The sequence below is a fragment of the Mobula hypostoma genome, chromosome 9, assembly GCF_963921235.1.
Source record: "Mobula hypostoma chromosome 9, sMobHyp1.1, whole genome shotgun sequence".
In the NCBI taxonomy this organism is placed as follows: Eukaryota; Metazoa; Chordata; class Chondrichthyes; order Myliobatiformes; family Myliobatidae; genus Mobula; species Mobula hypostoma.
The window spans coordinates 74,299,268-74,314,175 of NC_086105.1; the positions used below are offsets into that span (position 1 = coordinate 74,299,268).

Here is a 14,908-nt window from a genome sequence, read left to right on the forward strand (position 1 = left end):
TGTACCTTCCTTGTGTTTGCATCAATAATTTGTGCCATGGATAGACCCTCTGAGATGTTGAGACTCAGGAACTTGAAACTACTTATTCTTTTCACTGCTGATCCCTCGATGAGGACTGGTGTGTGTTCCCTCGACTTCCCCTTCCTGAAGTCCACAAACAATTCCTCGGTCTTACTGACATTGACTGCAAGGTCATTGTTACAACACCACTCAACCAGCTGATCTACCTCGCTCCTGTATGCCTCTTTATCATCATCTGAAATTCTGCCGACTATAGTTGTCATTGGCAAATTTATTGATGGTGTTTGAAGTGTGCCTAGCCACACAGTGGTGGGTGTAGAGGGATTAGAGCAGTGGGCTATGCATGCATTCTTGAGCTGCTCCAGTGTTGATTGTCAGCAAGAAGGAGATGTTATTTCCAATCCACACAGACTGTGGGCTCCTGATGAGGAAATTCATTTTAATATTACTTTAATTTTTTGTGAAATGTAATTTCATAATTCATTCTGACAAAGGATCAGACAAAAGCAATCTGTATCTGCATTGCAAAACAAAACAAATATTGAGGAAAAGTATATTTATTGTTTAGTTGAATTTACTGTCTTAAGTTTAGCTGTAACATCCCACAATTAATTTGCCTTAATATTAATATTCCCTTCAAGAAACCTTTGATCAGAGTTGCAATTGAAGAAGTTGGTGATAAAACAAGTAACATTAAGGAGATAACAGCTGCAGTCTCTTCTTCTTCTGATCTTCCATCAAAGCAGACATCTGCGTTATTATCTCCTGAAGCTCCCAATGCCAAAATCCTTAAAGTGGAAGAATGTGGAGGCTCTCCATTAACTTCTAGCAGGAGGTATGTTATGTTTATTGTAAGAAAATGTATTGGCATAGGTAGGGTAGACTTTCCCCAAGGTAGGAATGTCAAGTGTTGGGTGGTATTTGTTTTGCTATGCATTGGCATTTAACTATAGAGCAACAGCCCTTAATGTTACAGGCCCTTCAGCATATGATGCTGTGCCTACATTTTAACTTACTCTAACATCTGTCTAACTTTGCCCTCCTACATAGGCCTCATTTTTTTCTATCATCCATGTGCCTATCTTAAGAGTTTCTTAAATGCCACTAATGTTTCTGCCTCGGCTACCACTCTTGGCAGCATGTTCCACTCATTCACCATTCTGTATGGGGGTTGAGGGGGAAGAAACAATTTATCTCTGACATCTTGGGCATGTTTATGCCAGTAAAAATACTGTGTTAAGGGAGCTCTGTTTGCTTTTCTCCTTATTTTTTCCACCTGTAGATGGAGAGCTCTCATAGTGTGTCCACTGCTACTGTACTGTTGGTGAAATCAACTAGGTGACAGTGAACTAGGAACCATCATCTTGGTCTAATGATTCAGTGTACTTACACTGATATTTCAGAGAAATGAAGAAGGTTATTTTGTTAAAAAGTAAACCTGGAGTGTAGAGTGTGACTCTGAAAGTACCATACAAAGCAATCAGTTTACTGATAATGGTCCTGTCCCAGTCTAGTTGCTGTTTGCTTGCTTTTATTGTTTGCACAATTTTTTTCTCTCTCTGCACACTGGGTGTTTGGACAGTCTTCTTTTGTTTTTGGTTAATTTTATTGGCATTCTTTGTTTCATTGCTGCCTGAGAATAGATAAATCTTAAGGTTGTATGAAGAATATATACTTTGAAAATAAAATGTACTCTGACCTTTGAAGATATTTGAGCATGTAATCTAGTCTGCCACAGTTTCAACCTTGTATTTAAATTTCTGCATCTTGGGGCTATGATTTCTTTCATTCAATACCCTGAGGATTGTATAAACCAAATCATGTGTTCCCCAGTAGATACATCAATGGAACTTCCTACATGACCTTAAAAGTGGCTCTAAGTTTCTTTGCTACTTTAATGTTCTGCTGGAAAAGTATAGATTAAAAAAAACTAAATTGGGAAATATGAAACTTCAGTGTTTTAATGGTTTATGTATATTGAATGAATTGTATTCCTTTCCAAGTATTTTACTGAAACTGTCCTTTTTCAGTGATTATTCTGGTGTGCCAGACAAACAGCCAGGTAAGGCTGAAGCCATTGCCGTAGCAAACTCGGCGAAAGTGAAGAAACCGGAATCCTCTTTGCCTCATCACAATGTAACTATCCCTGTTGCCCCTGCCAATGCCTTTCAGCTTGAAGCAGACCTCCGCAAGTTGAAAAATTATCCAGAGATGGTCCATAAGTATTTAAAGGTAGGAATAATAGTGTATCATCCATGGGTGTGCAATTTTTTTGTATGTTAATTTTAAATGTTCTTAAATGGTAGAAAGAAATTTACCTAGGTTCGTAAAATTAATGTAAAGGAGGAGGCTAACAATAATCAAGTGACATTGCATCAGAAGTACAGAGGATTATGTCTTCCATTTTGTAATCAGCAGAGCACAATCAGCAATTTAGGGTAATTCAGTAAATTCCAGTAGTTAAATGTAGACTGTTGTAAATATTTACTTTCCAGTGCATTGTTCTGATTTATTTAAATTATTGTTCCTTTTGAGCAGCAAATTGAGCCCTCTTTTTATCCACAACTGTTTCAAAAGTCTTTGGAACCCGACATTCTAAATCACATTTTAAAGATCCTTCATGATTTATACATCAGGTAAGCAATATTCAGCTTTTCATTCCACTTTCTCTGAATAGTGCACCAAAGTGTGAGTGATGGTGATAAACAACAGGAAGATTTACCAAAAAAAGCAGAAGTCATCCAAATGTTTTTCTTTCCCATGTCTTGTAAAGTTTAAAGTAAATTTATTATCAAAGTACATATGTCACCAATACTACCCTGAGATTCATTTTCTTGCAGACATTCACAGTAAATACAAAGAAACACAATACACTGCACACAACAAAGATGGACAAACAACTACTGTGCAAATACAAAAATAAAACAAAGCAATAATAAATAAGTAACAAATACTGAAAGCTTGAGCTGTAGAGTCCTTGAAAATGAGTCCATAGGTTGTGGAATCAGTTCAGTGTTCAGGTGAATGAAGTTATCCATGTTGGTTCAAGAGCCTGATGGTTGAAGAGTAATAACTTCCTGACCCTGGTGGTGTGGAACCTTACGCTCCTGTACCTTCAGCCCACTGACACCAGCAAGAAGAGAGTAAGGCCCGGTTGGTGGGCGTCCTTGATGATGGATGCTGCCTTCCTGCAACAGCATTCCATGTAGATATGCTCAATGGTGGGGAGAGCTTTACCCGTGATAAACTGGGCCGCATCCACTAATTTTTGTAGACTTTACATGTTGTTGAATGCCTCCTCTTTACCAAGATTTTGACCACGACACAATACTGATTGAAAATCTCTTTGTAATACTTCTTGCAATATTTTCTTCGTTAGTGACATTAAGTAAATGCAAATGTCTCTGGTGCTATCTTATTGCTGTTAAATGTGTACATTTTTCAAACTCGATATATTAGTGCTTCTAAGGCCTATCACAACGGGAACAGTGAGCCAATCTCAGCATATGTTGGAAAAACAAATCAAGTTAACCTTTCCAAGCTCATTGTGAGTTAAAACATTCTATCAGTAGTTTTGATGTAAAACTTGGCAATTAATGATTAATTTACAGGGGTTAATCAATAGCTTTTTGAGAACCCACACACAATTTATTCTTTGTTATCTGCTGACTTGAAAGTAAGCTTGTCAGTCAATCCTTCACTCCTGAAATGTACAATCCAGCCATTGAAATTCTTGTCATGGAATAGGCAGGAAACTGACAAAGACATACCAGGAGATTCATAGACTGCTGAGGGCTAGATCTGTGGCATTCAAGACAAGAAATCCAGGGACAACCTATGAAAGGTTATTTTAAGAGCAAAAAAAAACAAATACCAATTGAGGTTGGAGACGGAATTGGATGCACGTCAGCTCTGGCAGGGTTTACAGGCCATTACTTCCTGCAAAGCAAAACATAACATCATGAATGGCTGTGATGCTTCACTCCCAGATGAGCTCAATGCCTTTTCTGTACAGGTTGAAAAGGAGAATAAAGCTACACTTGCGAATCCCTACTGCATCTGGTGGTTCTGTGATCTCAGTCTTGGAAGCTGATGTCAGGACATCTTTCAAGAGGGTGAACCCTTGCAAGGCATCAGGCCCTGATGGTGTATCTGGAAGTTCTCCGAAAACCTGTGCCAACCAACTATGGAGTGTTCAAAGACATCTTCACACTCTCGCTGCTGCAGTCAGAGGTTCCCACCTGCTTCAAAAATGTGGCAATCATACCAGTGCCCATGAAGAGCAGGGTGAGCTGCCTCAACAACTTTCACCCAGTGGCACTCACATCTACTGTGATGAAGTATTTTGAGAGGTCGGTCATGGCTAGAATCAACTCCTGCCTAAGCAGGGACCGGGACCCACTGCAATTTGCCTATCACCACATAGATCAACAGTGGATGCTTTCTCAGTGGCTCTTCAATCGACATTAGTAATACTTATGTCAGTGTGCTGATTATTGCTTACAGTTCATTGTTCAAGAAAATCATACCCTCAGTTCTAAACAAGCTCCAAAATCTGGGCCTCTGTAACTAGATACTTGACTTCCTCACTGGGACACCACAGTATGTGAGGATCGGAAATAACATCTCCTCCTTGCTGACGATCAGCAAGACCAAGGGATTGATTGTGGAACAAAGGGCAAGTCGAAGGAACACAATGCCGTCCTCTTTGAGGGATCAGCCGTTGAAAGGGTGAGCAGTTTCAAGTTCCTGGGTGTCAACATCTCTGTGAATCTATCGTGGGTCCAACATAGTTACAGAGGCTGTGTTTCGTTAGGAATTAGAGGAGGTTTGTTATGTCACCAATTTCTCCAGATGTACTCTGGAGAGCATTCTAACTGGTCTCATCACCATCTGGTAATAGAGGGGACACTGGACAGGATCAGAAAATGCTGCAGGAAGTTGCAAACTCAGCCTGCTCCATCATGGGCGTTACCTTTGCCAGCACCAGGGATACCTCCAAAAGACGATCCCTCAAAAAGATGGGCAAGCATCATTAAGGACCCCTATCACCGAGGACATTGCCCTTTTCTCATTGCTACTGTCAAGGAGGAAGTTCAGGAACATGAAGACACACACATTTCAGAAACAGCTTCTTAAAACATAGAAACATAGAAAACCTACAGCACAATACAGACCCTTCGACCCACAAGATTGTGCCGAACATGTCACTACCTTAGAAATTAACTAGACTTACCTATAGCCCTCTATTTTTCTAAGCTCCATGTACCGATCCAAAAGTCTCTTAAAAGACCATATCGTATCCACCTCCACCACCGTTGCTAGCCGCCCATTCCACGCACTCACTACTCTCTGAGTAAAAAACTTACCCCTGACATCTCCTCTGTACCTACTCCCCAGCACCTTAAAACTGTGTCCTCTTGTGGCAGCCATTTCAGCCCTGGGAAAAATCCTCTATCCACACAATCAATGTCTCTCATCATCTTGTACACCTCTATCGGGTCACCTCTCATCTTACGTTGCTCCAAGGAGAAAAGGCCGAGTTCACTCAACCTATTCTCTTAAGGCATGCTCCCCAATCCAGGCAATATCCTTGTAAATCTCCTCTGCACCCTTTCTACGGCTTCCACATCCTTCCTGTAGTGAGGCAACCAGAACTGAGCATAGTACTCCAAGTGGGGTCTGAACAGGGTCCTATATAGCTGCAACATTATCTCTCGGCTCCTAAATTCAATTCCATGATTGATGAAGGCTGATGCACCGTACGCCTTAACCACAGAGTCAACCTGCACAGCTGCTTTGAGCGTCCTATGGACTCGGACCCCAAGATCCCTCTGATCCTCCACACTGCCAAGAGTCTTACCATTAATACTATATTCCGCCATCATATTTCACCTACTAAAATGAACCACTTCACACTTATCTGGGTTGAACTTCGTCTGCCACTTCTCAGCCCAGTTTTGCATCCTGTAAATGTCCCGCTGAAAACTCTGACAGCCCTCCACACTATCCACAACACCTCCAACCTTTGTATCATCAGCAAATTCATCCCTCCACTTCCCCATCCAGTCCCAGAACAGATCCCTGAGGCACTCCACTGGTGACCAACCTCCATGCAGAATATGACCCACCTACAGCTACTCTTTTGTTATATAAATATATGTATGTATGTATGTATATACAATGTATTTATAGCTTTGTTCCACTATGTATTGCAATGTACTGCTGCTACATAACACATTTCGTGACATATGCCAGTGATATTAAATGTTATTCTGATTCTGAAACCTAGCACTATATATATTCCCCCTTATTTTTAACTTGGGGGGGCCTTGTGAGCATTTGTCCATTGTGTGTGTTTTTGACCAGAACATATGGCATGCTCTAGTACTGTAGTTAACGTGCATTGGTTTTAAACATATTGGCATTTTGCTGGTAAGATATACTGCAGCAGTACTACAAATATCCACTCCAGATTAAACTTCAATACTTTATAAAGACCAAGTTGAGATAAAGTGAAGAAAAGTAGCTTTAATAGTGAAAGAAGAGTGTAGATGTTAATAGGATGCTGTGGTTTATTAGATCACTTAAATTAGTCAACACTGACTGTAAATGGTAAAGCAGCATTTAAACGAGGTGCTGAAAATCTGACATCAAAACATGTTTTGTTTGTAAACTTTTTTGTCAGTGTTTCAAAGGAACAAGCTTGAATAATCCAGCTGCCTTCAATATAATGGCTTTAGTCCTATCATCAGAATCAGGTTTAATATCACTGGCACACGTTGTGAAATCTGTTAACTTAATGGCTGCAGTACAATGCAATAAATGATAAATATAGGAAAATAATAAATGAAGTACACTAAGTATATATGTATATTAAATAATTAAATTAAGAATAATAGTGCAAAAACATAAAGAAAAGCAATGAGGTAGTGGTCAAGGATTCCAATATCCATTTAGAAATCAGGTGGCAGAGGGGAAGAAGTTGTTCCTGAAACTGTTCCTGAATCACTGAGTGTGTGTTCAGGCTCCTGTACTTGCTTGATGATAAGAGCACAAAGCAAAAGTAAACCACTGTGAGTAGTGAAGCTCCATTAGGGAGGCAGTTCATGTTTTGAGTCAGTTAACTTCTGTTTGAATTGAAAGTTAGGAATGTTGCTGTTTATCAGCAACACATTAGCAGGAAAGCATGAAGATGGAGATGAACAAGAGGCTTGAAAGCAAAAAGAAACTGTGGATGCTGTAAAACAAATACCATCTGGATAGTTATCAATCTATTTCTAACTGACCTGATTATCTCCATATATTGTTTTGAAAAATGTCTCTTAGCTTTGAAGCAGCAGAAGTTGAGTTAAAAGGTATGAAAGGAAATGTCAGATGAAATTTTAAATGTAGATATTTTGTTTATGACATTGTTACAAGAGTTACCCCTTGTAATAATGATCAGTGAAGCACAGAGAATCTGTATTGACGGACAAATAACTTCTATTGTTTCAACTAAAAGGCAAATGGGTTCAGAAACTGTCTCCGTGTGCACCCTACTAGGATCCCTGACCCTCCATGAACAGTCAATGAAGAGAAAAAGTATTACCCGGGAAAGAAGTCTGTGCTGACCAGGCATTCTTTGTAGTCCCGATCTCCACGTGTCTGTGGGGTCCTCCTTATCTGCGATAGTTGGTCTCTAGTTGCTGGAGAGTTATCGCTCCTGCGTATTTGGAGCTCCTTGACTCTTATAGTGCTCCTCATCCCATTGGCTTTAGGTCACCTGACCTACCTGGTCACTTTCTTACTGGTCATTGTATAGGACTACAACCAACAGCTCTGCCCACCCTAGCCTTATGTATTTGTGTCTTTCAACTCTGACTGGTCCAAACCAGTTAAATGAGGCAACCTAGACAGAGTCTAATGAGATTCCAGATTGCTTCTTTGGTAGGTCTGGCATTTTAAGTAATAAGTAGCTACTCCTCCAAGAGTGGTCTCAGATTCAGCAGGTCATTACCTGAAGTTCCCTGTGTCCACATTCAGGTGCTCTGATTAGGTTGTCCCAGAGCAAGAATCAGTTCAGAGTCCATGCTCTTTACATAACAAATAGCTACTTGCTTGAGAATGGTAACACACATAAAAGTTGCTGGTGAACGCAGCAGGCCAGGCAGCATCTCTAGGAAGAGGTGCAGTCGACGTTTCAGGCCGAGACCCTTCGTCTAGTCCTGACGAAGGGTCTCGGCCTGAAACGTCGACTGCACCTCTTCCTAGAGATGCTGCCTGGCCTGCTGCGTTCACCAGCAACTTTTATGTGTGTTGCTTGAATTTCCAGCATCTGCAGAATTCCTGTTGTTTGCTTGAGAATGGTCTGAGGTTTAGCAGATCATTTCTTGAAGCTCCCTGTGTCCACATTCAGTTGCTCAGATTAGATTATCCAAAAGCAAGAATCAGTTTGGAGTCCACAAAATAGGGGGAAACAAAGACAACTGGTTTGTCTGCTGGTTTGTAGTTTCTTCTGTCCAAATGGATTTTCAACCAGTGACTGGATATCTTGGGGTAGTAGGGAAAAAACTGGAATAGATTAAAAATGTGTGGTATGAATGACTGTTCAGCTCCTTCAGTGTGAATTTCTTCACCTACAAGTGCAATTTTAATATGATAAACTAATAATTAAACTGATGTACTCTGTTTTGACAAACTCTGAAAATAGCTGCAAGATCACTCTTGAACCAAAAATAAAACTGAAGAAATATTATGGCTTTTTAAATGGATAGGGCGTTGTCCACACAGAGTTCCAGGGCAGCTCCTAACAATTCTGTTCTTTACCAATAGGAATGGATGCCTTATGGTCACTGTAAGTGTCATTTGATGCTATTAAATTGTGGGTGCAACAATATCTTGCATCATACTGAATAATTCCTGCAACTGTCCAAGCAAATTTTGATTCCATTACTTCTCTCATGAAGTTTTAGATTGCGTTAGAAATTTGGAACATAGATATTTGTACAGAATTGATTTCTAAAGTAATCGGTGATTGTACTGTATTTTATAGATTTGAAGAACCTTCCCTAATTTTTGACATCCTGAAGAATTTATCAAATGTAAAGCGATTTGATATGGCAGTGATGTTCATGTCCGATTCTGAACGGAAAGGTAAGCTATTATTATGCTGAAGTTTGAGAAGCTTAGAAACTACAGATGTTGGGCATCTGAAATAAAACAATAGTGCGAAGCACTCAGCAGTCATCTGTTTACAAATTCCTTTGTTTTCTCTTGTCCTCATTAATCTGGAATCTAGACAATCCCATAATTCACAGATTCATTTTGGCAGCTTTGGTTTTGCATACCAGGGATACTCTTTGTCCCTTGTACCACTGCCCACTCTCTAGCTTAAAACTAACCTGTTTTCTCTTTTCCAGAATATCTTCAACCTGAAGTATTAACTGTTTACCTTTGCATAAGTGTATCCAGCATTCTATGCACTGAGGAACACACTGATTTATTTGATTTGCTTGTAAATCAAGTCAAGTCTATTGTTATTTAACTGTATATATGTGTACCATCAAAGAGAGACAATGTTTCTTCGAACCAGGGTGTACAGCACTGTAATATACATAAACAAAAATTACTTATTGCAGGACACAGAACAGATTAATCAGTGACGCTTAGAATGCAATGTGGCAGAGATTTCAGAAGCCTAATGAAAGTCAGAGGATGCTGGATGGATGGGTGGAATCCTTGATAATACTAAGGGCCCTGCGTATGTAGCACTCCTGATAAATGTACCTGATGGATGGTAGGGAGATCCCTATGATCCTGTCAGCCTTTCTTAGTCCCTTGTAGGGACTTACGATCCAGTACTTGGCTGCTGCTATACCAGATGGAGATGCAACTTGTCAGTGGTAACATAACAGCATATACTCTTCACTGTTACAAGAGCTGCTTTTTTTTCCCATCTCCTTTGCTAATTTGCTGATATATTTGATGTTATCTGTATAGCTACACCATGCAGAAGTCAAGTCGGAGGCTTGGTATGGGCTGTTTTTTTAAAAAAAATTATTTCCCTAAAATCGGAGGACTTGTTAAACAAAATTATTTGTATCTAGAAGGACAAAATCAAAGTTTTTTTTGGCTATTTCCTTAAATTTGAAGAGCACAATTGTTTTATTTTGGATTATGTATGTGGGATGGACAAAAAGAAAGCAAGGCATATGAGGGTGAGTAAAGATAAAGATTTTATCTTTAAAGTAATTGAGTCCACTGAACAATTGTAACATTGGTAACATTATGAAAAGACAGCATTGCCAACAACGCTGACCAAAAAGAGCCACAGATTTCAGTGTCATGTATAAAACACTCTTTATTGTGATTGGATGAATAACGATCAGGTGCATCCTGCCAGTGCTTTGACTACACAACTCATATAAAGTAGGCAGTTCTGCATAAAGTAAAGTCCTAACATTAATAAACCAATTTCTCAAAACAATGGAAGAAATCCTAATACCTGAACTGGAAAAGTGACAGGCACAAGGTTTTTGAAATTTTTTCTCTTGATTCAGCATTGTGCCACATTATTACCCGGTTCTACCTTTTCACACTGCAGTAATAATTTGAAGCTATTTCCTAGAGCTTCATTGCAATAGTTGGTCAATAAGTCAAAGGCTATAATAGTTATTTCATTGAATCAAAACGTGATTCACTGTCAGTCACTTAGTGTCTCCAGAGCTATTGTCAGCTTTCTTAAACTCGGTTAAATTCTTGTGAAGAATTTAAAGCAAATAGCTGTATTAGTGAAGAAGGGAATATGATTTATATAATAAATAACTGAAAGCATGGACTCGCTAGTTAAATGAATGAATACAGCTAATTCACAAATGTTTCTTCATTATAGCAGTAAGTGCTGGGAGTGTCCATATCTAGAAACCCTTGTTTAAAGAGAGATGCGGATTGAATAGTAAGCTCTTTTTGAATGTTCCCTATGACTAACGTTTATCACTGGTTCATCTTCTGTAATATTTAGTGTTTATTGCTTTTCAGCAAGACTTGTGGAGAAGTTTAATGACTGTCAATGTAAAGCAAAAATTAATTTTTGTTTTTGCAGTTGTAAAAGAACTATTTGATCATCTACGGAAATCTGGCATTGAAGAACCATTGCTGATAGCATTGAAGAGTAGATACAGTGTTTGAAAGGTTATTTGATTTGACCACATTAACTGAATGTTATTTGTACATGATTTCCTTCATTAACAGATACTTTAACACAAGGTGTACGTGTGCAGTATTTCTCCTGATCTCCTAAACACAAAATAACCTGCAGATGCTGGGGTCAAAGCAACACTCACAACACACTGGAGGAACTCAGCAGGTCAGGCAGCATCCGTGGAAACGATCAGTCGACGTTTCAAGCCGGAACCCTTCGTCAGGCCTGTAGGGGGAAGGGACAGAGGCCCTATAAAGAAGGTGGGGGGAGGGTGGGAAGGAGAAGGCTGGTAGGTTCCAGGTGAAAAACCAGTAAGGGGAAAGATAAAGGGGTGAGGGAAAGGAGGCAGTGAGGAGATAGGCAGGAAAGTCGAAGAAAGAATAGGGGAAAACACAATGGGTAGTAGAAGGAGGCGGAACCATGAGGGAGGTGGTAGGCAGCTGGGGGAGGGGGTAGAGTGACATAGGGATAGGGGAAGGGAGGGGGAGGGAATTAACGGAAGTTGGAAAATTCTATGTGCATACCAAGGGGCTGGAGACTACCTAGACGGTATATGAGGTGTTGCTCCTCCAGCCCCTTGGTATGAACGTAGAATTCTCCAGCTTCCGGTAATTCCCTCCCCCTCCCTTCCCCTATCCCTATGTCACTCTGCCCCCTCCCCCAGCTGCCTACCACCTCCCTCATGGTTCCGCCTCCTTCTACTACCTATTGTTTTCCCCTATTCTTTCTTCGCCTTTCCTGCCTATCCCCCTCCCTGCTTCCCTTCCCCCACCCCTTTATCTTTCCCGTTACTGGTGTTTCACCTGGAATCTACCAGCCTTCTCCTTCCCACCCTCCCCCCACCTTCTTTATAGGGCCTCTGCCCCTTCCCCCTACAGTCCTGACGAAGAGTTCCGTCCTGAAACATCGACTGATTGTTTCCACGGATGCTGCCTGACCTGCTGAGCTCCTCCAGCTTGTTGTGAGTGTTTCTCCTGATCTCCTTTTGTTTGGTCAGTTCGCTGCTTGATTGATCCTGCTGAAGATCCTGGCACTGAACATCATTGGGAGATGAGGTTTTTTTTGGAATTTTAGCCATATGTCTAGCTTGACTGAAACTACAGAACATTATCTAAGTGCTGTGGCACTTGAGAAACTTCATCGTAGGATTGTAGGGTGCATGAACTAAGGCACCACTTTTTGCTGTATGAAATTTTCACCCTGGCCTGTTCTGATTTAGTCTTCCTTTGGCAAATTAAATCCAATTTATTTTTCTGATTTGCATGAGTTCTTGCATTATTTTTGAGGTATCTGAAAGACTTATTTACATCTATTGCAAATAAAGTGGAGCGAGAATGTTATCTAAGATTTATCTAGCATCAATATTTTAATCCAAGTGTTTTATCAGTCTGAGATTTGCAATGAGCTGGCGTGAACCTGAGTTAAAATGTACAAACTTTAAAAATTTCTACTTGCACTTTATGCATGGTCTATTTTCCACTTTGGAATTGCAGTTATTAAAGAGTTGAGATGAAAACTTATTAACAATTCTGCACAGAAATATTGTAAGCCATTTGGCTCAGTTAATAGACAGCACACGGTATGATCTCTTGCTTCCTAGTTGGAATTGCAGAGATTAGAAGAATGCTCCAAGACAAAATGCAATAATAGCTTTTTTTCAAATTTGCAACAAGATTATGAACATGCATACAATATTAAAAGAAAATCTTTTATTATTAAATGCAATAAAAAAGATGGGCTGCTGGTGGTACAGAATGTGCTAAAGAACTCAGTAGAATAAACTTCTGAAAGCAGAAGCTTCAAAATTAATATTTCAAAATTCCTTTCAAAAAGAAAATTAACTACCTGTATGAGTAGCTCCAAGTAAATAAAGGGAAAATCTATCCAGCTGCTTTCAACCAAGCATTTTGCCCAGCAGCTTTGTGGAGAGCCAAGTGCAGAAAAGTTTACTAAATTGTATTGAACAAAAATACTTGGATTAGGAGGTAATAACCAGTATGAAGGCATTTGCTTAGCTTTATAGCAAAATACATTTTTCTTTGTCATTCGAGGTGCTTAAGTGTTCCCAAAAATTATGAAAACCATAAGATAATATTTTCCAAAGCAGTATAATATTGAATTGGATTTAGAATTGGATTTAATATTGGATTGCTCACAGCCTGGCAATAGAAGTATATTTACAGACAAATTTTCACCTTTCACCTAAATAGTCAATAATAATCAGAGGGACATGCATTCATGATGAGCATCTGGAATTTATTAATGTAGTTCACTGTGTAAAGGATGTGGCAGCCAATTTGTGCACATGAGCTCTTTCAAATGTACCCTTGTGGTAATATACAGATTATTTTGAATTGGAAATATTGATTTGCCAGAAGGCCATTAGAGAAATCTTTTCTTCAAATTGTACCAGTTTATATCCTGCTGAACTATAGCCTGACATCTCAAACAGAAGAGTTTTCTAATAGTGCTATGCTTAGTTCTGGAACAACAGTTTGAGTTATGGAACATCCATCCGGCAGTCAAGTCTTGTCCTTTCTATCTGCCAAGGGAGTTTTCAGCCTTCATCCTGGTTGCAGTGTACACTCTATTTCGACCCAACATCATGCTAGCACTGGAGGAGCTGAGCACTGTGATCAACAGTCATGAGGCAGTGCACCGATCATTGCAAGGGACTTAAACCAGGTCAGCTTGAAGTCACTGAGCAACTACCACCAGTATGTCACCTGTGGAACCAGAGGAGTCAAAATACTGGACTACTTGTCATACCACCATCAAGAACGCTTCCCGTACCATCCCATGCCTGCACTTTGACTGTACTTCTACTCCCCCAGCATAGAGGCAGAGACCAAGGATTGTGGCACCTCTCGTGAGGACTGAGAACATATAGTCAAAAGAGGCAGAGGAACATGTACAAAGACTTCATCAGGACTGGAAAGAACAACGAGAACTTAGAGCAAGAAGGTGGGGAGGTGGGGGGAGTTGGTTGACATGGGTTTTCAGTGCCCTTACAGGTATGTCATTAGGACCTGACGCCATGTGAGGGTTCGCCCTCTTGAAAGATGTTCTGATGTTGGCTTCAGACAGATATGATTGTCGGTGAAACCCGATTATAGATTGGGAGACCGCTTTGCAGAGCACCAGAAGAAGTGTGATCTAGTGTTATTCTGGTGGACACCTATTTCAATTCTACTTCCCATTCCCATTCTGACATGTCAGTCCATGGCTTCCTCTACTGCCACGATGAAGCCACATTCAGGTTAGAGAAGCAACACCTTGTACTCTGTCTGGGTTGCCTCCAACCTGATGGCATGAACATCAATTTCACGAACATGGTAATTGTGCCTGCTCTCCCTCCCCCCACCCCCCACTTTACCATTCCCATTCCCTCTCTCATCTCCTTAGCTGCCCATCATCTCCTTCTGATGCTCCTCCCCCTTCCCTTCGATGTTTTTCTACCCTCTTCTATCAGATTCCACCTTCTCTTGCCCTTTATCTCTTTAGCTATCGGCTTCCCAGCTCTTCACTTCACCCCTCCCCCCATTTCACCTATTACCTACCATCTTGTACTACTTCCTTCCCTCACCCCACCTTCTTGCTCTAACTTTTCATCTTTTTTTTACAATCCTGATGAAGGGACTCAGCACGATAATTTGACTGTTTACTCTTCCATAGATGCTGCCTGTCCTACTGAGTTCCTCTTGC

At 40.3% G+C, this 14,908-nt stretch overlaps 1 protein-coding gene across 1 annotated transcript in view; it reads left to right on the forward strand.

Annotated features, from left to right (window-relative positions):
* rpap3 (RNA polymerase II associated protein 3) overlaps positions 1 to 11,390 on the forward strand; it is a 62,438-nt gene extending 51,048 nt beyond the window's left edge. The window contains exons 12-16 of the mRNA XM_063058497.1: positions 663 to 856; positions 2,052 to 2,253; positions 2,560 to 2,657; positions 9,056 to 9,156; positions 11,105 to 11,390. Of these exons, the coding sequence (XP_062914567.1) occupies positions 663 to 856; positions 2,052 to 2,253; positions 2,560 to 2,657; positions 9,056 to 9,156; positions 11,105 to 11,190 (681 nt within the window). The 3' untranslated portion in view covers positions 11,191 to 11,390. The remainder of the gene's footprint in view (positions 1 to 662; positions 857 to 2,051; positions 2,254 to 2,559; positions 2,658 to 9,055; positions 9,157 to 11,104) is intronic.
* Positions 11,391 to 14,908: the final 3,518 nt, after the last annotated feature.